Source organism: Pristiophorus japonicus, chromosome 1 (genome assembly GCF_044704955.1).
Source record: "Pristiophorus japonicus isolate sPriJap1 chromosome 1, sPriJap1.hap1, whole genome shotgun sequence".
Taxonomy (NCBI): domain Eukaryota; kingdom Metazoa; phylum Chordata; class Chondrichthyes; family Pristiophoridae; genus Pristiophorus; species Pristiophorus japonicus.
The window spans coordinates 533,931,076-533,952,954 of NC_091977.1; the positions used below are offsets into that span (position 1 = coordinate 533,931,076).

At 45.1% G+C, this 21,879-nt stretch overlaps 1 protein-coding gene across 4 annotated transcripts in view; it reads left to right on the forward strand.

Annotated features, from left to right (window-relative positions):
• trappc8 (trafficking protein particle complex subunit 8) overlaps positions 1–21,879 on the forward strand; it is a 205,208-nt gene that overhangs the window by 82,033 nt on the left and 101,296 nt on the right. For all 4 annotated transcript variants that reach the window (XM_070896697.1, XM_070896703.1, XM_070896710.1 and 1 more), the window contains 2 exons: positions 10,874–10,989; positions 13,047–13,197. In XM_070896697.1, coding sequence (XP_070752798.1) covers positions 10,874–10,989; positions 13,047–13,197 — 267 coding nt within the window. The remainder of the gene's footprint in view (positions 1–10,873; positions 10,990–13,046; positions 13,198–21,879) is intronic.

The following is a 21,879-nucleotide window of genomic DNA, read 5'->3' on the forward strand; positions in this document are numbered from 1 at the left end:
CACTAGACAAATTACAGTATCGTTAATGTTCGTTTAATACAGGAAAAGTACAAGACTCACTACTTATACCCTATTTAACTCTGCTTAACTGTGCAGAAAGGCATTCCAAAGGATGTTCCTCTCCGCTCCGAATACTCTTGTCTGTTCAACTCTCTAACTCAACTCTACTAACTCAGCTCTGCAAACAAGGTGTTCCTTGCTGTTCAAAATACTCCTGTTTAACTCAACACACATTCATAGTTACCCAATAAGTCCCGGGTGATCAATCCGGTCCTAACACTGTTCCTTCAAGAGTCGCTCCCTGGTCCCTGCTTCTGTCGAGTGTTAGTCCCGGGTTCTCGCTCCGGACTGTCCCAACGTGTCCATTTTTATACCTTTTTTTTGTCCTTTTGTTAGCCATATAGGTTTCTACTAATTGCTTGCTTGTCTACAAGATACAGAGACATTCTGCTGTTATCTCAACTTTTGGAGGCGAGAGCCAAGTTATTACCAAGTTGGGAGTCTCCCTTCCTGTGTGCGACCATTAATTTGATCTCTGGAATCTTTCTTATCACTCCCCTGCTGTGGCCACAGCTGGTCCTGTGATGGTGGGTGACTCCCTCCTATCCGTTGGTCTTCAATTTGTTATTCCTAGCCTGACCTTTTGTTCGGTCGTTAACAATTGCTGGAACTTTGTTAATTGGCATTTGGCTTTATTATCCCGTGACTTTCCCTGCTGGTTACAACTTTACCTCATCCCTTATCTCATTGACCCTGAGGTTAATGCTGTCTTGTTTATTGTGCAATAGAGCTTGTTAGTTTATTTTTAAGACCCCAGGTCTGAACTAACTTCTTAATCCTTTCTGATATTTCCACAGAGGGGCAATCAATGTTCCTGAACATTTTTCTGGGGGGGAGGGGGGGGGGGGGGGGGGGGAGGAGAGAAGAAGGGTGGCGGCTGTCCAGCCCATTCAAGCGTGCGTCGTTTTTTTCCCCCTTTAAAGGCGGGTGAACCGACTGCGCGGGACCTCCAGTCCGTCCAAGGCACGGGCCCCTCTCTCGGGGCGAACCCATTCCAGGGCGCCCTGCCCTTCACAAAGAAAAGAGAACTCTCTCCGGGGCTCCCGCCGGCTTCTCCGGGATCGTTTGCGTTACCGCACTGGACGCCGTGAGGCGCCCGTCTCCGCCACTCCGGATTCGGGGATCTGAACCCGACTCCCTTTCGATCGGCAGCTTAAAGGGAACATTGACAGCAGGTCAATCCACATCTGGGACCTAACATTTCATGTGGAGATGGAGTACACATCTTATCTTGGAGGTTGACGAGTTCAAATATGCTGCTTATTTCTGCCAGGAGAAAAATAACCATAATGCAATAAAGATATTACTGAATAATAGGAATATTTATAAATCACCCATTCATCCACTGGGTCTCCCCGCTGTGAGTAAGTGCAGACAGTGCTGTACATTGTGTTGACTGTAATCCACACCATGCTCGAGTCTGATCATTGAGTTTCTACGGCTGTTGTTAAGAATTCCCTTGACCGCTTCAATGCATCCCCGGGAAAAGGGCATCTGTGGGCAGAGAGTTGGGCTGTTTACCAAATTTCTGCCCAGCCCATGCCCGCGTAAGGCCTTTTACCAGCGTAAGAGTTTAAAAAGACACACACAAAATTTTATCCATCATTTATACATTTGAAAACCCTGTGTGATAAGGTACGTTTATTTTTAGCCCGGTTAAAACATGTACATTTATTTTTCTAAAAAATTTACTTCTTGTTTTAAATATTTAATTAAATGCCACTTTAATTTTAAAGATTGTTTTAAAAAAAAAAAAAGAAATATTTATTTATTCATAGATGTATTTTTTGGGGTATTCCCATTCAGACCATGAATGAGGCTTCCCTTTTTATTGGTTGGGCTGGCACATGTGATCCCAGGGGCTCTTGTGCACCACATGCACCTCTGGGATATGTGGGCCTCTACCCGCGGGTACCCAGAGAGGCTCAGGACCGTGAATCTCCCGGACCACCAGGGACGCGGGCGTTTTATTTGCGGATTGCGGGAAGCCATAAGACCGCAAATTCAGGTCCTGATCTTTCATGTATCACAGGTACGTTTCATCTACTTAAGTAAGAAATCACATTGAGTCTATAAGGTGGATGTCTTTGCAAGAATAATTTCTACAGGAGTCTGTTCACACCGAAATTAAAATTACTTGTATGCTGAGCTTCTGCATGAACATTGAAAGTAGTTCATTCAAATTTGTTACCCTTAAAATAATGTCTTGATTGTTTCAAAACTATGTCCATGGACAGAAGTCATTCTGACACACTCATTTGCAAAGGCAGTGTTTCTAGGTTTTGGTATTACTTCTCCCTTTCCTGAAGGTGTTATCACCTTGCTGAGTTGCTGTTGGGCACCGTGCTTTCGTGGTCATTCTTCACATGCAAGCTTCGACAGCGAGCATCGACGAACTGTTTAATGTCTTCGTGCCGAGTCATGATCTTGAATGGTAGAGCAGGCACAAAGATCTGGAATGGCCTACTTCTGCTATCTGTTCTTCAGTCCACAGATACATGCCTCCCACTGGTATTGTTGTACAATAGTAAGAACATAAGAACATAAGAAATAGGAGCAGGAGTAGGCTATACGGCCCCTCGAGCCTGCTCCGCCATTCAATACGATCATGGCTGATCCGATCATGGACTCGGGTCCACTTCCCGCTCCCCATAACTCCGGATTCTCTTATCGGTTAAGAAACTGTCTATCTCTGTCTTAAGTTTATTCAATGACCCAGCTTCCACAGCTCTGAGGCATTGAATTCCACAGATTTATAACCCTTCAGAAGAAATTTCTCCTCATCTCTGTTTTAAATGGGCGGCCCCTTATCCTAAGATCATGCCCTCTAGTTCTAGTCTCCCCCATCAGTGGAAACATCCTCTCTGCATCCACCTTGTCAAGCCCCCTCATAATCTTATGTTTCGCTAAGATCACCTCTCATTCTTCTGAATTCCAATGAGTAGAGGCCCAACCTACTCAACCTTTCCTCATAAGTCAACCCCCTCATCCCCGGAATCAACCTAGTGAACCTTCTCTGAACTGCCTCCAAAGCAAGTATATCCTTTTGTAAATATGGAAACCAAAACTGTACGCAATATTCCAGGTGTGGCCTCACCAATACCCTGTCTAACTGTAGCAAGACTTCCCTGCTTTTATACTCCATCCCCTTTGCAATACAAGCCAGATTCCATTGGCCTTCCTGATCACTTGCTGTACCTGCATACTAATCTTTTGTGTTTCATGCACCAGGACTCCCAGGTCCCGCTGTACTGCAGCACTTGGCAATTTTTCTCCATTTAAATAATAACTTGCTCTTTGATTTTTTTTCCACTAAAGTGCATGACCTTACACTTTCCAACATTTTACTCCATCTGCCAAATTTTTGCCCACTCACTTAGCCTGTCTATGTCCTTTTGCAGGTTTTTTGTATCCTCCTCACACATTGCTTTTCCTCCCATTTTTGTATGGTCAGCAGTTGGGAGCAAGAACTCAGCTCCCCCAATATTGGTAGGACTCCCTGGCAGCGTAGATCTGAGTTCTGAGCCGTGGGGGTGGGTGGGGGGGGGGGGGGGGCTAGAACTCACTGCCTGAAAGGGTGATAGAGGCAGAAACCCTCACCACATTTAAAAAGTACTTGGATATGCACCTGAAATGTTGTAACCCACAGGGCTGCAGACCAAGAGCTAGAAAGTGGGATTAGGCTGGACAGCTCTTTGTCGGCTGGTGTGGACACAATGGGCCGAAATGGCCTCCTGGCGTGCCATAAATTTCTATGATTCTCGAAAGAGGAAAGTCTGAATTTGAGCTGGTCTGCCTGGAGTCCAAAAATAGCGCTATTAAAGCTGCAGTGTGTTGCAAAACCTTATTCATGGGTAATGTCACACAAACTACCCACGTAACGGATCTGATGGATCTCTCTCCATCACTTGCTCAGCTATCTGCATTAATCTCGGGACCTTTTACACTTGACACCAATGTTCCCTGTAAGCTGCGCTTTGTTTTGTGCGGCCTCTTTCTTTTAATGCGTGGTCCCTTTAGATTTCTGTGCGTGCGCGGTATTTAGTGTAAAACCCGGTGAGCGGCCTGCGCGGGACCTTTCCCTTACGGCACGTCCACGCTTACAGGGTACTTTGCTTGACGGACGTGCATTGAAGAATGCTGTTTGTTGTACTGCTGTAAATCCAGTATTGAAGGTCTTGCAGTAGTAATTTCCTGTCACTGGATGGTGCCAAAGTCCTGCGGTGTAAAGCTTGTTTCTTTTTCCCTCTGTCAGCCACTTCATGATGCTTCAGGTTCCAATGGCCAAGGTGTAGACTATAATATACCAAATTCAAGTAATATGTTTGTTAAAGACAACATGAAGGATGCTAAAATTAAACTAAGATAGCCTTACTTTCAATATTAATGGGACCAAACATTGGAGCACAGCCTGTTGAATTAGATTATGGTTGATCAGTATCTTGGCCCAATCTAACCGCCGCGGTAAATATTTTGTGATGAGTTGGCTGTGACGATCCACTGACCATCCAATCGATCAGCTGTGTGCGCAGGAAAAGTGCTCCTTCTTCCAACCTCTGGTTTAAATTAATATATATATATCATCATAGGCAGTCCCTCGGAATCGAGGAAGACTTGTTTCCACTCTTAAAATGAGTCTTTAGTGGCTGAATAGGCCAATACAAGAGCCGCAGTCTCTGTGTCAGATGGGACAGATAGTCGTGGAGGGTGGGACAGATTTGTGCACGGTCTTGGCAACTAGACTCGGTGCTCAGTGCCCTCCCGGATGCACTTCCTCTACTTGGGGCAGTCTTTGGCCAGGGACTCCCAGCTGCGGTGGGGATGTTGCACTTTATCAGGGCGGCTTTGAGGGTGTCCTTGTAACGTTTCCTTTGCCCACCTTTGGCTCGTTTGCCGTGAAAGAGTTCCGAGTCGAGCATTTGCTTTGGGAGTCTCGTATCTGGCATGCAGACAATATGGCCTGCCCAGCGGAGCTGATCAAGTGTGGTCGGTGCTTCAATGCTGGGGTTGTTGGCCTGGTCGAGGACGCTAATGTTGGTGTGTCTGTCCTCCCAGTGGATTTGTAGGATCTTGCGGAGACATTGTTGGTATTTCTCCAGCGACTTGCGGCGTCTACTGTACATAATCCATGTCTCTGAGCCGTACAGGAGGTCAGGTATTACTACAGCCCTGTCGACCACGAACTTGGTGGCAGATTTAAGGGCCTGGTCTTCGAACACTCTCTTCCTCAGGCGGCCAAAGGCTGCACTGGCACACTTGGAGGCGGTGTTGAATCTCGCCATCAATGTCTGCTCTTGTTAAGAGGCTCCCAAGGAAATGGTCCACGTTGTCCAGGGCCACGCTGTGGATCGCCGAGAGCATGCAGAAAACAAGCGCAGGCAGCGGAAGGAGCGTGCCGCAAACCAGACTCCACCCACCCTTTCCCTCAACGACTGTCTGTCCCACCTGTGACAGAGACTGTAAAGTCACCTGAGAACTCACTTTGAGTGGAAGCAAGTCTTCCTTAATCTCAAAAGGACTGCTTATGAATGATGATGAATATGAATGAATGGTGTTCTATCCACAAATTTTATATATTTTTTAAATTTAAACCAGAGTTTGGAAGGAGCACTTTTCTTGCACACACACATGATTTGGTTGGGATGGTCAGTGGATCGAAACAGTCAACTCATCATACAATATTTACCATCATGACTATCTTTGAAAAAGGGGACAAGTCCAGCAACTAGAGGGGGGCAGTGCTGTGCTGCGAGGACAGGCTGGTGGAGGACCTTTGTGTTACGGATGTTTAGCGCAAGGCCTCAGTAAATACGTCGACTATCCTGGAGTTCAGCCTCTATGCACAGACGTAGGCGTCATCCACATACTGTAGCTCGACGACAGAGGTTGGGGTGGTCTTGGACCTGGCCTGGAGACGGCGAAGGTTGAACAGGTTCCCACTGGTTGTTGTTTAGTTCCACTCCAGCGGGGAGCTTGTTGACAGGTGGAGCATGGCAGCGAGGAAGATTGAGAAGAGGGTTGGGGTGATGACGTAGCCCTGTTTGACCCCGATCCGGACGTGGATTGGGTCTGTAATGGATCCATTGGTAAGGATCACGGCCTGCATGTCGTCGTGAAGCAGGCGGAAGATGTTGATGACCTTTTGGGGGCATCTGAAACGGAGGATGACGCTCCATAGTTCCTCGCGGTTTTCAGTATCAAAGTCCTTTGTAAGGTCGAAGGCGGCCATGTATAAGGGCTGGTGCTGTTCACTGCATTTTTCCTGCAGCTGTCGCGCTGCAAAGAATCATGTCTGTTGTGCCCCGTAGGGGACGAAATCCGCACTGTGACTCCGGGAGGAGCTCCTTGGCCACTGGGAGAAGACGGTTGAGAATTCTAGCGACAACTTTCCTAGTGGCTGATAGCAGGGAGATTCCTCTAGTTGCCGGACTTGTCCCCTTTTTCAAAGATAGTCATGATGGTAAATATTGTGTGATGAGTTGGCTGTTTCGATCCACTGACCATCCCAACCAAATCATTTGTGTGTGCAGGAAAAGTGCTCCTTCCAACTTCTGGTTTAAATTTAAAAAAATATATAAAATTTGTGGATAAAACACCATTCATTCATATTCATCATCATTCATAAGCAGTCCTTTTGAGATTAAGGAAGACTTGCTTCCACTCTAAAAGTGAGTTCTCAGGTGACTTTACAGTCTCTGTCACAGGTGGGACAGACAGTCATTGAGGGAAAGGGTGGGTGGGAAGTCTGGTTTGCCGCACGCTCCTTCCGCTGCCTGCGCTTGTTTTCTGCATGCTCTCGGCGACGAGACTCAAGGTGCTCAGCGCCTTCCCGGATGCTCTTCCTCCACCCAGGGCGGTATTGGTCCAGGGATTCCCACTTACCGGTGGGGATGTTGTATTTGATCAAGGAGGCTTTGAGGGTGTCCTTGAAACGTTTCCTCTGCCCATCTGGGGATCGCTTTCCCTATCGAAGCTCCGAGTAGAGCGCTTGCTTTGGAAGTCTCTTATCGGACATGTGGACGATGTGTCCTATCCAACGGAGCTGGTCAAGCATGGTCAATGCTTCAATGCTGGGGATGTTGGCCTGAGCGAGAACACTGACGTTGGTGAATCTATCCTCCCAGTAGATTTACAGGTTCTTTTGGAGGCAGCGCTGATGGTGGTACTTCAGCGCTTTGAGGTGTCTACTGTATATGGTCCACGTCTCTGAGCCATATAGGTGGGCGGGTATCACTACTGCTTTATCGACCATAAGCTTGGTGCCAGAATTGAGGTCCTGGTCTTCGAACACTCTCCCTCAGGCGACTGAAGGCTGCGCTGGCACAGTTGGATCTTGTCGTTGATGTCTGCCCTTGCTGATAATAGGCTCCAGAGGTATGGAAAGTGGGCCTCGCCGTGGATTTTGATGACCAGGGGCAGTGCTGTGTGGCGGGGTCAGGTTTGTGGAGGACCTTTGTCTTAGATGTTTAGTGTAAGGCCCATGTTTTCGTACGCCTCGAAGGTGTTGACGATGGCTCAGTTCAGCCTCTGTGCGTAGACGCAAGCGTAGTTCGATGACAGAGGATGGGACGACCTTGGATCTAGCCTAAAGGCAGCGATGGTTGAACAGGTTCCTATTGGTTCTATAGTTTAGTTCCACTCTAGCGGAGAGCTTGTTGATAGTGAGATGAAGCATTGCAGCAATGAAGATTGAGAAGAGCGTTGGTGCGATGACGCAGCCCTGCTTGACCCTGGTCCAGACATGGATTGGGTCTGTGGTGGATCCATTGGTCATGATCATGGCTTGCATGTCATCGTGGAGCAGGCGAAGGATGGTGACAAACTTTTGGGGGCAGCCGAAAGGGAGGAGGACGCTCCATAGTCCCTCATGGTTGATGGTGTCACAGGCCTTTGTGAGGTCAAAGGCGGTCATGTGCATCATCATCATCATAGGCAGTCCCTCGGAATCGAGGAAGACTAGCTTCCACTCCTGAAGTGAGTTCTTTGATGGTTGAACAGGCCACTACGAGAGCCACCTGTTGCAGGTGGAACAGATAGTCTCTGAGGGAAGGGGTGGGTTTGCCGCATGCCTGCGCTTGATCCCACAAACAGCCATGTGATAATGACCATGTACAAGGGTTGATGCTATTCCCTGCATTTCTCTTGTAGTTGTCGCGCGGTGAAGACTGTGTCTGTTGTACCCTTTAGTGGATGGAATCCACATTGCAACTCTGGGAGGGGCTCTTCGGCCACGGGAGAAGACGATTGAGGAGGATTCTTGCGATGACTTTCCCAGTGGCCGACAGCAGGGAGCTCCCCTCTAGTTACTGCAGTCGGACTTGTAAAACACCATGCCAATGAGGGGCAGCTGAGTCTGGCCTTTAGAGAATAGTTTGCACATCCTCAGCATAGTGAATTCTATGGGATGAGTATAAAGGTGCTGGAAGTGAATGGTTGAACTTTTTTGTCCGCCAATTCTATTTCTAAAAAGAAAACCTGAACTGCCATTTATGTCGTGTTTTTTACAACGTCCTGACATTCATATAACATAACATAACAATTAGAAACAGGAGTAGGCCATCTAGCCCCTCGAGCCTGCTCCGCCATTCAATAAGATCATGGCTGATCTGGTCGTGGACTCAGCTCCACTTACCCGCCCTCTCCCCGTAACCCTTAATTCCCTTATTGCTTAAAAATCTATCTATCTTTGACTTGAAAACATTCAATGAGCTAGTCTCAACTGCTTCCTTGGGCAGAGAATTCCACAGATTCACAACCCTCTGGGAGAAGAAATTCTTTCCAAAGTGCTTTACAGCCAATGAAGTACTTTTGAAGTGTAGTCACTGTTGTAATGTAGGGAACCAGCCAGCCAATTTGTGCACAGCAAGCTCCCACAAACAGCAACGTGTTAATGACCAAATAATCTGTTTTTAATGTTAATTGAGGGATAAATATTGGCCTCGACATTAGGAAGAACTCCCCCGCTCTTTGAAATAATGTCAAGGGATCCTTTACGTCTGCCTGAGAGAGCGCAGACTTGGCCTGGGTTTAACGTCTCATCTGAAAGGCGACACCTCTGACTCCGTCAGTACTGCACTGGAGTGTCAGCCTAGATATTTGTGCACAACCTTCCGACTGAGGCGAGAGAGAGTGCTACCCGTTGAGCCACGACTGACAATCCTGACAATTTCTGCTCTTGTACAAAGGAAGGTTACTTCTTCGCAAATGATTCTCAATTCTTTTTGTGAAAATTATTCTTTCCAGTCCCCCCCCCCCCCCCCCGTCCCCAATGTGAACACGGAAGTCACCAGCCAAATAATTCACTGTGCCTTGTATCGTTATCCATTCTGTTTTACTGAAAGGGAATGATGGAAATACAATTTGCTCTTATCTGCGTTTCAGTTATGTGCTACTGTCTTGCGACCAGTCACTATAAACTACAAGAATTAAATTCGTAAAAGTCTTCAATTTGGCTCTGAATCTGAAGGTTGTGGGTTCAAGTCCCAGTCCAGAGACTTGAGCAAATAATCTTGGCTGACACTTCAGTGCAGTGCTGAGGGAGGTACCATCTTTCAGATGACACATTAAACCAAGACCCCATCTGCCCCCTCAGGTGGACGTAGAAGATCTCGTGGTACTATTCGAACAAGACCAGGGGAGTTATCCCCGGTGTCCTGACCAATATTTATCCCTTAGCCAATGTTACTGAAAATACCTATTATCGGGTCATTATCACATTGCTGTTTGTGGAAGCTTGCTGTGCGCAAATTGGCTGCAATTGAGCAAAAGATAACCTTCTCCCAAGCCTATGCAAGTGCATTTGTTGGTTGACTGCTGAATTGGGAAGAATTGGAAGTGAAGTGTTAACCATTCAGAAAGCTCTTGTGGATTAGCTGAGTTTGAAACTTGGCATGGTAAATTGCTGGCTAAAGCTGCGTCTTATTTTGTGCCGCATTATGTAACATACCACAATGTGACGTATTACCATATTAAATTAAAAAAACAAAATGTATTGAATGATCCACTGGAAAAGAAACCTACATTTCTATCACGCCTTTCGCGATAACTGGATCTCTCAAAGCGTTTTACTGCCAAGTAAGTGTAGTCACTGGAATATGGGAAATGTGGCAGCCATATTGCGCACAGCAAGGTCCCACAAACAATGTGATAATGACCAGATAAACAGTTTTTGTGGTGATTGAGGGATAAATATTGGTCCAGGATGCCGGGCTAACTCCCCAGCTCCTCTTTGAAATAGTGGCCATGGGAGCTTTTACGTCCATCTGAGGGAGCAGGTTTAATGTCTCATCCGAAAGACAGTGCGGCACTCCCTCAGTATTGCACTGGAATGTCAGCCTAGATTTCTTGTGCTCAAGTCTCTGGAGTGGGACTTGAACCCACAACCTTCTGATTCGGAGGCGAGAGAGCTACCCACTGAGCCATTGGCTGACACAAGCTGGAACAAGAGAGTGAAGCAAACAGGTGACTGCTACAGTTTAATTTTTTTAAGTGATAATCTCTTTCTGTTCTAGGGAATTAAATGAGAAAACACATTTTTTTTTGATCTTCATTTTGTAAGGATGGAAAGGTGGATGAGGAGGGATGAGGTTGCTATTAGTAGTCACGCTTGTCGAAAATGTTTGGTTTATAATTATGTTCAGTGGCACAGCTCAATTGCATGTTTTTACAGTATGCTTACTTTGTAACAGTTGCTTTGTGCATAAAAGCTTTGAATAGTGCGATGGAAGTCTAAAATAATGAATTACTCATGCAGTAAAGTGTTAAAGCAGTCTGCTTTTACCTTCGTTTGTGTCACAAACTTGTGTTTCTGCAGCTGGTGTCTCGAAAAGGTCTAAGTCGTTCTTTATTCACGGCTACGAAAAAGTGGTTCAGCGGGAGTAAAGTGCCGGAGAAAACCATAAATGAGCTTAAAAATGCCACCAGCCTGTTGTAAGTAGAGCCCTCAATGTTTTTGGCAAAATTCTCCTGGTTTGCATTGATTCAGAAAAACTCCAAATGTTTAAATTATCAAGGCTTCACAGTGAAGGCACAAGTTCACCATTGATGTTGTGTGGCTTTGTTTTGGGGTACTGCTGGAGAAAATATTCCATGACCCAGGTATTATTAAAGATGTAATAGCACATTTGGAAAGCAGTGACCGGATCGGTCCAAGTTAGCATGGATTTATGAAAGGGAAATCATGCCTGACAAATTTTCTAGAATTTTTTGAGGATGTAACTGGTAGAGTGGACAGTGGATGTGGTGTATTTGGACTTTCAAAAGCTTGACAAGGACGCACAAGAGATTAGTGTGCAAAATTAAAGCACATGGTTTTGGGGGTAATTATTGACGTGGATAGAGAACTGGTTGGCAGACAGGAAGCAAAGAGTGGGAATAAACGGTCTTTTCAGAATGGCAGGCAGTGACTAGTGGGGTACCACAAGATTCAGTGCTGGGACCCCAGCTATTTACAATATAAATGATTTGGACAGAAGAATTGAATGCAATATCTCCAAGTTTGCAGATGACACTAAGCTGGGTGGCCTTGAGAGTTGTGAGGAGAATGCTAAGAGGCTATAGGGTGACTTGGACAGGTTAGGTGACTGGGCAAATGCAGTATAATGTGGATAAATGTGAGGTTATACACTTTGGTGGCAAAAACATGAAGACAGATTATTATCTGAATGGTGACAGATTAGTAAAAGGGGAGGTGCAACGAGACCTGGGTGTCATGGTACATCAGTCATTGAAAGTAGGCATGCAGGTACAGCAGGCAGTCAAGAAAGCAAATGGCATGTTGGCCTTCATAGCGAGAGGATTTGAGTATAGGAACAGGGAGGTCTTGCTGTGGTTGTACAGGGCCTTGGTGTGCAGTTTTGGTCTCCTAATCTGAGGAAGGACATTCTTGCTATTGAGAGAGTGCAGCCGGAATGGCAGGACTGACCTATGAAGAAAGGCTGGATCGACTAGGCTTGTATACTGGAATTTAGAAGAATGAAGGGGGATCTCATAGAAGCATATAAAATTCTGACGGGATTGGACAGGTTAGTTGCAGGAAGACTGTTCCCGATGTTGGGGAAGTCCAGAACCAGGGGTCACAATCTAAGGGTAAGGAGTAAGCCATATAGGACCGAGATGGGGAGAAACTTTTTCACTCAGAGTTGTGAACCTGTGGAATTCTCTATCCAGTTCGTTAGATATATTCAAAAGGGAGTTCGATATGGCCCTTACGGCTAAAGGGATCGGGGGGTGGGTATGGAGAGGCGGCAGGACGAGGGTACTGAAGGAATGATCAGCCATGATCATATTGAATGGTGGTGCAGGCTCGAAGGGCCGAATGGCCTGCTCCTGCACCTATTTTCTATGTTTCTATATTTCTATAAGATTGATTTTTTTTTAAAGTGCTGAAATGGTGAGGGAAAAGAGGGAGACCAGAAAGACGACCTGCAGAGATTTTACAACAAAAAGCGAACATTAAGGGAAGAAGTTGAAGGGTAACCTTGAGCATGGGGGAGGGGAGAAAACATCAAAAGGCAGTGAAGAAGAAAGGGGCAAGGAACTTTATATATTTTTAAATATCAAAGTACAGCAAGTTTTGCTAAGATTGAGGTAACATTTGGATGGAAGATTTCCACAGACCTTTTTATGAAAGATTATACATGTATTGTAGGATGGGGAGATAACTGGGAACTGTTCTTGCATGCTTGATTTTGTTGCATTTGAAAAAGAGAAGAATTGTTCAGAACCAAGCGGGTAATATCCCTTTTAGGTACTTCGGAGTACACGTCGCTAGTTTTGCAGTTCAGAACCATTGAGTCATCTTCCTGGACAGTGTGGTAGCTGTGTTGTATGAGTGAATAAGAAATGCTTCAAAATTCTATATCCATGGATCAATGTAAATTGGTACGTCCAAATCTGGGACGACTTGCAGTGGGTAAACCGAGTTTGAGCTGTTTGCATAGTACGTTGGTGTGATTACATTTAATTCGCTGATTATCTTTATGCAGATATCCACCAGAAGCTCCGGAGTTGCAGATACGGAAAATGGCCGATCTGTGCTTCTTGGTTCAGCATTACGACCTGGCCTACAGCTGCTACCACACAGCAAAGAAAGATTTTCTCAATGATCAAGCAATGCTTTACGCAGCAGGAGCATTGGTTAGTGCCTAACTTCCCAAATTATAAAAAATGATGGGTTGTGAGAGGATATCAAGAAGGCAGGGTGTCTGAATGTCCTGGATATATTGAAATATTACCCATTACATAGAAACATAGAAAATAGGTGCAGGAGTAGGCCATTTGGCCCTTCGAGCCTGCACCACCATTCAATATGATCATGGCTGATCATGCAACTTCAATACCCCATTCCTGCTTTCTCTCCATACCCTTTGATCCCTTTAGCTGCAAGGGCCACATCTAGCTCCCTTTGGAATATATCTAATGAATTGTTCTCAACAACTTTGTGGTAGAGAATTCCACAGGTTCACAATTCTCTGAATGAAGAAGTTTCTCCTCATCTCGGTCCTAAATGGCTTACCCATTATCTTTCGACTGTGACCCCTGGTTGTGAACTTCCCCAACATCGGGAACATTCTTCCTGCATCTAACCTGTCCAATCCAGTCAGAATTTTATATGTTTGAGATCCCCTCTCATTCTTCTAAATTCCAGTGAATATAAGCCGAGTCGATCCAGTCTTTGTTCATATGCCAGTCCTGCCATCCCGGGAATCAGTCTGGTGAACCTTCGCTGCACTCCCTCAAGAGCAAGAATGTCCTTCCTCAGATTAGGAGACCAAAACTGTACACAATATTCATGGTGTGGCCTCACCAAGGCCCTGTGCAAATGCAGTAAGACCTCCCTGCTCCTATACTCACATCCTCTCGCTATGAAGGCCATCATGCCATTTGCCGCCTTCACCTATTGAAGTATCCATACAGGCAGTATCTATTTTGATTTTAAGGAGCCATACATAATGTGCTCAACAGACATGTCTGTGCCCTTCTTGTCTTAAGAATATAAGAAATAGGAGCTGGAGTAGGCCATTCAGCCCTTCGAGCCTGCTCCGTCATTCAACAAGATCATGGCTGATCTTCCAACTCAACTCCACCTTCCCTCACCATACCCCTTAATTCCCCAAAATGTATCGAACTCTGTCTTGAACATACTGAACGACTGAGCATCCACAGTTCTCTGGGTAGATAATTTCAAATATTCACAACCCTTTGAATAAGGAAATTTCATCTCCCATCCGCCACCACCATCACAGGAAAAGAGTTAAGACTCTGATGGCAAATTGGGTTCTGTGTGCCAGCCATTCAGTTAAAGTTTTTGCTAAACTCAGTCGGTTAAATTCCCCATTTTTAAAAAGTTACTACACTGTTGCTCAGTGGGTGAAATTAAAACATTGGTTATTGGCACAACTCCGTCATCTCACTGTGGCATTGACAGCATTTTTTGTCAATGTTTGCAATTTTAATTGCCTTTCTCATCTTGATGCTATAAGCAAACAAATGGTCCTGTGAGGGAATATGCAAAAAAACCATCGCTATAAATCTGTCGATACACACATTTAGATATTAAATTTGCTCCTTTCCCCATTTTAATATTTTTCATTTAATTTAAGTATTTAATAGCCGTATGTAACTAATTTCTCGACTTAAGTGATGGCACTTTGAAAGTAGTTCGTTGATGAAACAGACATAGACTAGTGCAGCACAGAAGGAGGCCATTCGGAACATCGAGTCTGCGCCGGTTCTAAGAGCAGTCCAGTTAGTCCTACTCGCCCCCTGCTGTTTCCCAATATCCCTGCCATTTTTTTTTCCTTCAAGAATGTATCCAATTCCCTTTGAATGTTATTACTGAATCTGTCTCCATTGCTCTATCAGGCAGTGCAATCCAGATCATCTGGGCTGGAGAAAATCATTGGTGTAGCTTACCCTTCCAAAGCTTTTGTAGGTTCTTCACTGCGATTCTAGAACGAGGAAACATAGAAACATAGAAAATAGGTGCAGGAGTAGGCCATTTGGCCCTTCAAGCCTGCACCACCATTCAATAAGATCATGGCTGATCATTCACCTCAGTACCCCTTTCCTGCTTTCTCTCCATACCCCTTGATCCCTTTAGCCGTAAGGGCCATATCGAACTCCCTCTTGAATATATCCAATGAACTGGCATCAACAACTCTCTGCGGCAGGGAATTCCACAGGTTAACAACTCTCAGTGAAGAAGTTTCTCCTCATCTCAGTCCTAAATGGCCTACCCCTTATCCTAAGACTGTGTCCCCTGGTTCTGGACTTCCCCATCGTCTGGAACATTCTTCCCGCATCTAACCTGTCCAATCCCGTCAGAATATTGTAAGTTTCTATGAGATCCCCTCTCATCCTTCTAAACTCCAATGTATAAAGGCCCAGTTGATCCAGTCTCTCCTCATATGTCAGTCCAGCCATCCCAGGGATCAGTCTGGATAACCTTCGCTGCACTCCCTCAATAGCAAGAACGTCCTTCCTCAGATTAGGAGACCAAAACTGAACACAATATTCCAGGTGAGGCCTCGCCAAGGCCCTGTACAACTGCAGTAAGACCTTCCTGCTCCTATACTCAAATCCCCTCGCTATGAAAGCCAACATACCATTTGCCGCCTTTACCGCCTGCTGTACCTGCATGCCAACTTTCAATGACTGATGAACCATGACACCCAGGGATCGTTGCATCTCCCCCTTTCCTAATCTGCCGCCATTCAGATAATCTGCCTTTGTGTTTTTGCCCCCAAAGTGGATAACCTCACATTTATCCACATTATACTGCATCTGCCATGCATTTGCCCACTCACCTAACCTGTCCAAGTCACCCTGCAGCCTTGGAGTCCTCCTCACAGCTCACACCGCCACCCAGTTTAGTGTCTGCTGCAAACTTGGAGATATTACACTCAATTCCTTCATCTAAATCATTAATGTATATTGTAAAGAGCTAGGGTCCCAGCACTGAGCCCTGCCGCACTCCACTAGTCACTGCCTGCCATTCTGAAAAGGACACGTTTATCCCGACTCTCTGCTTCCTGTCTGCCAACCAGTTCTCTATCCACGTCCAGTACATTACCCCCAATACCATGTGCTTTGATTTTGCACACCAATCTCTTGTGTGAGACCTTGTCAAAAGCCTTTTGAAAGTCCAAATACACCACATCCACTGATTCTCCCTTGTCCACTCTACTAGTTACATCCTCAAAAAATTCCAGAATATTTCTAGAGCATGATTTCCCTTTCATAAATCCATGCTGACTTGGACCGATTCTGTCACTGCTTTCCAAATGCGCTGCTATTTCATCTTTAATAATTGATTGCAGCATTTTCTCCACTATTGATGTCCGGCTAACTGGTCTATAATTACCAATTTTCTCTATCCATTTTTTAAACAGTGGTGTTACATTAGCTACCCTCCAGTCCATAGGAACTGATCCAGAGTCGATAGACTGTTGGAAAATGATCACCAATGCATCCACTATTTCTATGGCCACTTCCTTAAGTACTCTGGGATGCAGACTATCGGGCCCCGGGAATTTATTGGCCTTCAATCCCATCAATTTCCCCAACACAATTTCCTGCTTTATAAGGATATCCATCAGTTTCTCCTTCTCACTAGACCCTCGGTCCCCTAGTATTTCCGGAAGATTATTTGTGTCTTCCTTCGTGAAAACAGAACCAAAGTATTTGTTCTGCCATTTCTTTGTTCCCCATTATAAATTCACCTGAATCTGACTGCAAGGGACCTACGTTTATTTTCACTAATCTTTTTCTCTTCACCTATCTATAGAAGCTTTTGTAGTCAGTTTTTATGTTTCCAGCAAGCTTCCTCTTATACTCTATTTTCCCCCTCTTAATTAAACCCTTTGTCCTCCACTGATGTATTACAAAATTCTCTCAGTCCTCGGGTTTGCTGCTTTTTCTGGCCAATTTATATGGCTCTTCCTTGGATTTAACACGATCCTCAATTTCCCAGTCCTTTGCAAGAATGCATCCAGTCCTTTTTTTATTTAAACCTGTCCTGGATCAACAATTTTATCACCCTCAAGAAAAATGTTGCTTAAAGTTCTAGTGTTCCTTTGGCGCCTTTAACGCTAAACTGTGAGCCCTCGTCCTGGAATCTTGTGCTCACTAGAAGATCTTTTTTGGATTAGAATTCTCCATACCTGTTAAATTTATATTTATATTTGACATTACTCCTCTTCAGAGAATAAAATCTGAAGAGGCGATGCTGTTTCTTCGTTAACTCGGTCCTTTTCGTTCAGAAATAAGTCTTGTAGACCTCTTCTAGAATCCCTCCAAAAATTCTACACCTTGCATCAGAATATAAGAATTAGGAGCAGGAGTAGGCCATACACCTCCGTCATTCAGTTAGGTCATGGCTGATCATCCACCTCAACTTCTTGCTTCTATCCCCATATCCCTTGATTCCCGTAGTGTCCAAACATTGATTGATCTCAGTTTTGAACATACTCAACGAGTGAGAATCCACAACAAAAGCAAAATACTGCAGATGCTGGAAATCTGAAAAAAAAAACAGAAGATGCTGGAAATACTCAGCAGTCAGAGTAGGAATCGCAGGATAGCTCAGATGAATACGTGGCTTGAGCAGTGGTGCAGCAGGGAGGGATTCAAATTCCTGGGGCTTTGGAACCGGTTCTGCGGGAGGTGGGACCAGTACAAACCGGACGGGCAGGACCTGGGGAGGACCGGAACCATTGTCCTAGGGGGGGTGTTTGCTAGTGCTGTTGGGGAGGAGTTAAACTAGTATGGCAGGGGGATGGGAACCGATGCGGGGAGATAGAGGGAAACGGAATGGAGACAAAAGCAAAAGACAGAGGGGAGATGAGTGAGGGTGGAGGGCAGAGAAGCTCAAGGCGGAAGACGAAAAGGGCCACTGTACAGCAAAATTCTAAGGGGTCAAAGTGTAATAAAAAGGCAAGCATGAAAGTTCGGTGCCTCAATGCGAGGAGTATTCGGAACCCAGGAAAGGACTCTGAGTTAGAGTGGGTGAGAGCTCAGATGAACAGGACCCCAAGAAAGAATGCAACAGGCAGGAGGCAACAGAGCAGAGTAACACTGGGGTAAATGTAAACCACAAGGTGATAGGAAGGGACAATATGTATGAATATAAAGGGGCTGCAGGAGGGGTCAAAACTAACAATCATGGTTTAAAAACTAGTATTAAAACATTCTACCTAAACCCACGCAGCATTCGAAATAAAGTAAATGAGTTGACGGCACAAATCATTACAAATGGGTATGATTTGGTGGCCATTACAGAAACGTGGTTGCAGGGTGGCCAAGACTGGGAATTAAACATAATGGGGGTATCTGGCAATTCGGAAAGATAGACAAGAAGGGAAAGGAGGTGGGGCAGCTCTGTTAATAAAGGATGATAGGGCAGTTGTGAGAGACGATATTGGCTCTAATGAACAAAATGTTGAATCACTGTGGGTGGAGATTTGAGATAGTAAGGGGAAAAAGTCACTGGTGGGCGTAGTTTATAGGCCCCCAAATAATAACTTCACGGTGTGGCGGGCAATAATCAAGGGAATAATGGAGGCATGTGAAAAAGGAATGGCAGTAATCATGGGGGATTTGAACCTATATATTGATTGATCAAATCGCACGGGGTAGCCTTGAGGAGAAATTCATAGAATGCATATGGGATTGTTTCTTAGAACAGTATGTTACAGAACCTGCAAGGGAGCAAGCTATCTTAGATCTGGTCCTGTGTAATGAGACAGGAATAATAAACGATCTCAAAGTAAAAGATCCTCCTCGGAATGAGTGATCACAGTATGGTTGAATTTGTAATACAGATTGAGGGTGAGGAAGTAGTGTCTCAAACGAGCGTACTATGCTTAAACAAAGGGGACTACAGTGGGATGAGGGCAGAGTTGGCTAAAGTAGACTGGAAACACAGACTAAACGGCGGCACAATTGAGGAACAGTGGAGGACTTCTAAGGAGCTCTTTCGTCATGCTCAACAAAAATATGTTCCAGTGAAAAAGAAGGGCGGTAAGAGAAGGGATAACCAGCCGTGGATAACCAAGGAAATAAAGGAGAGTATCAAATTAAAAACCAATGCTAAGGTGGCTAAGGTTAGTGGGAAACTAGAAGATTGGGAAAATTTTAAACGACAGCAAAGAATGACTAAGAAAGCAATAAAGAAAGGAAAGATAGATTACGAAAGTAAACTTGCGCAAAACATAAAAACAGATAGTAAAAGCTTTTACCGATATATAAAACGGAAAAGAGTGACTAAAGTAAATGTTGGTCCCTTAGAAGATGAGAAAGGGGATTTAATAATGGGAAATGTGGAAATGGCTGAGACTTTAAACAATTATTTTGCTTTGGTCTTCACAGTGGAAGACACAAAAACCATGCCAAAAATTGCTGGTCATGGGAATGTGGGAAGGGAGGACCTTGAGATAATCACTATTACTCGGGGGGTAGTGCTGGACAGGCTAATGGGACTCAAGGTAGACAAGTCCCCTGGTCCTGATGAAATGCATCCCAGGGTATTAAAAGAGATGGCGGAAGTTATAGCAGATGCATTCGTTATAATCTACCAAAATTCTCTGGACTCTGGGGAGGTACCATCGGATTGGAAAGCAGCTAATGTAACGCCTCTGTTTTAAAAAAAAAAAAAAAAGGGGGCAGACAAAAGGCAGGTAACTACAGGCCGGTTAGTTTAACATCTGTAGTGGGGAAAATGTTTGAAGCTATCATTAAGGAAGAAATAGCGGGGCATCTAGATAGGAATAGTGCCATCAAGCAGACGCAACATGGATTCATGAAGGGGAAATCATGTTTAACTAATTTACTGGAATTCTTTGAGGATATAACGAGCATGGTGGATAGAGGTGTACCGATGGATGTGGTGTATTTAGATTTCCAAAAGGCATTCGATAAGGTGCCACACAAAAGGTTACTGCAGAAGATAAAGATACGCGGAGTCAGAGGAAATGTATTAGCATGGATCGAGAATTGGCTGGCTAACAGAAAGCAGAGTCGGGATAAATGGATCCTTTTTGGGTTGGAAATCGGTGGTTAGTGGTGTGCCACAGGGATCGGTGCTGGGACAACAACTGTTTAGCCGGGAAATTGTGTTGGGGAAATTGATGGGATTGAAGGCCGATAAATCCCCAGGGCCTGATGGACTGCATCCCAGAGTACTTAAGGAGGTGGCCTTGGAAATAGTGGATGCGTTGACAGTCATTTTCCAACATTCCATTGACTCTGGATCAGTTCCTATGGAGTGGAGGGTAGCCAATGTAACCCCACTTTTTAAAAAAGGAGGGAGAGAGAAAACAGGGAATTATAGACCGGTCAGCCTGACATCGGTAGTGGGTAAAATGATGGAATCAATTATTAAGGATGTCATAGCAGTGCATTTGGAAAGAGGTGACATGATAGGTCCAAGTCAGCATGGATTTGTGAAAGGGAAATCATGCTTGACAAATCTTCTGGAATTTTTTGAGGATGTTTCCAGTAGAGTGGATAAGGGAGAACCAGTTGATGTGGTATATTTGGACTTTCAGAAGGCGTTCGACAAGGTCCCACACAAGAGATTGATGTGCAAAGTTAGAGCACATGGGATTGGGGGTAGTGTACTGACATGGATTGAGAACTGGTTGTCAGACAGGAAGCAAAGAGTAGGAGTAAATGGGTACTTTTCAGAATGGCAGGCAGTGACTAGTGGGGTACCGCAAGGTTCTGTGCTGGGGCCCCAGCTGTTTACACTGTACATTAATGATTTAGATGAGGGGATTAAATGTAGTATCTCCAAATTTGCGGATGACACTAAGTTGGGTGGCAGTGTGAGCTGCGAGGAGGATGCTGTGAGGCTGCAGAGCGACTTGGATAGGTTAGGTGAGTGGGCAAATGCATGGCAGATGAAGTATAATGTGGATAAATGTGAGGTTATCCACTTTGGTCGTAAAAACAGAGAGACAGACTATTATCTGAATGGTGACAGATTAGGAAAAGGGGAGGTGCAAAGAGACCTGGGTGTCATGGTACATCAGTCATTGAAGGTTGGCATGCAGGTGCAGCAGGCGGTTAAGAAAGCAAATGGCATGTTGGCCTTCATAGCAAGGGGATTTGAGTACAGGGGCAGGGAGGTGTTGCTACAGTTGTACAGGGCATTGGTGAGGCCACACCTGGAGTATTGTGTACAGTTTTGGTCTCCTAACCTGAGGAAGGACATTCTTGCTATTGAGGGAGTGCAGCGAAGGTTCACCAGACTGATTCCCGGGATGGCGGGACTGACCTATCAAAGACTGGATCAACTGGGCTTGTATTCACTGGAGTTCAGAAGAATGAGAGGGGACCTCATAGAAACATATAAAATTCTGACGGGGTTAGACAGGTTAGATGCAGGAAGAATGTTCCCAATGTTGGGGAAGTCCAGAACCAGGGGTCACAGTCTAAGGATAAGGGGTAAGCCATTTAGGACCGAGATGCGGAGGAACTTCTTCACCCAGAGAGTGGTGAACCTGTGGAATTCTCTACCACAGAAAGTTGTTGAGGCCAATTCACTAAATATATTCAAAAAGGAGTTAGATGAGGTCCTTACTGCTAGGGGGATCAAGGGGTATGGCGAGAAAGCAGGAATGGGGTACTGAAGTTGAATGTTCAGCCATGAACTCATTGAATGGCGGTGCAGGCTAGAAGGGCCGAATGGCCTACTCCTGCACCTATTTTCTATGTTTCTATGTTTACAATATACATATGTGACCTGGAAGAGGGGACAGTGTAGTGTAACAAAATTTGCAGATGACACAAAGATTAGTGGGAAAGCAGGTTGTG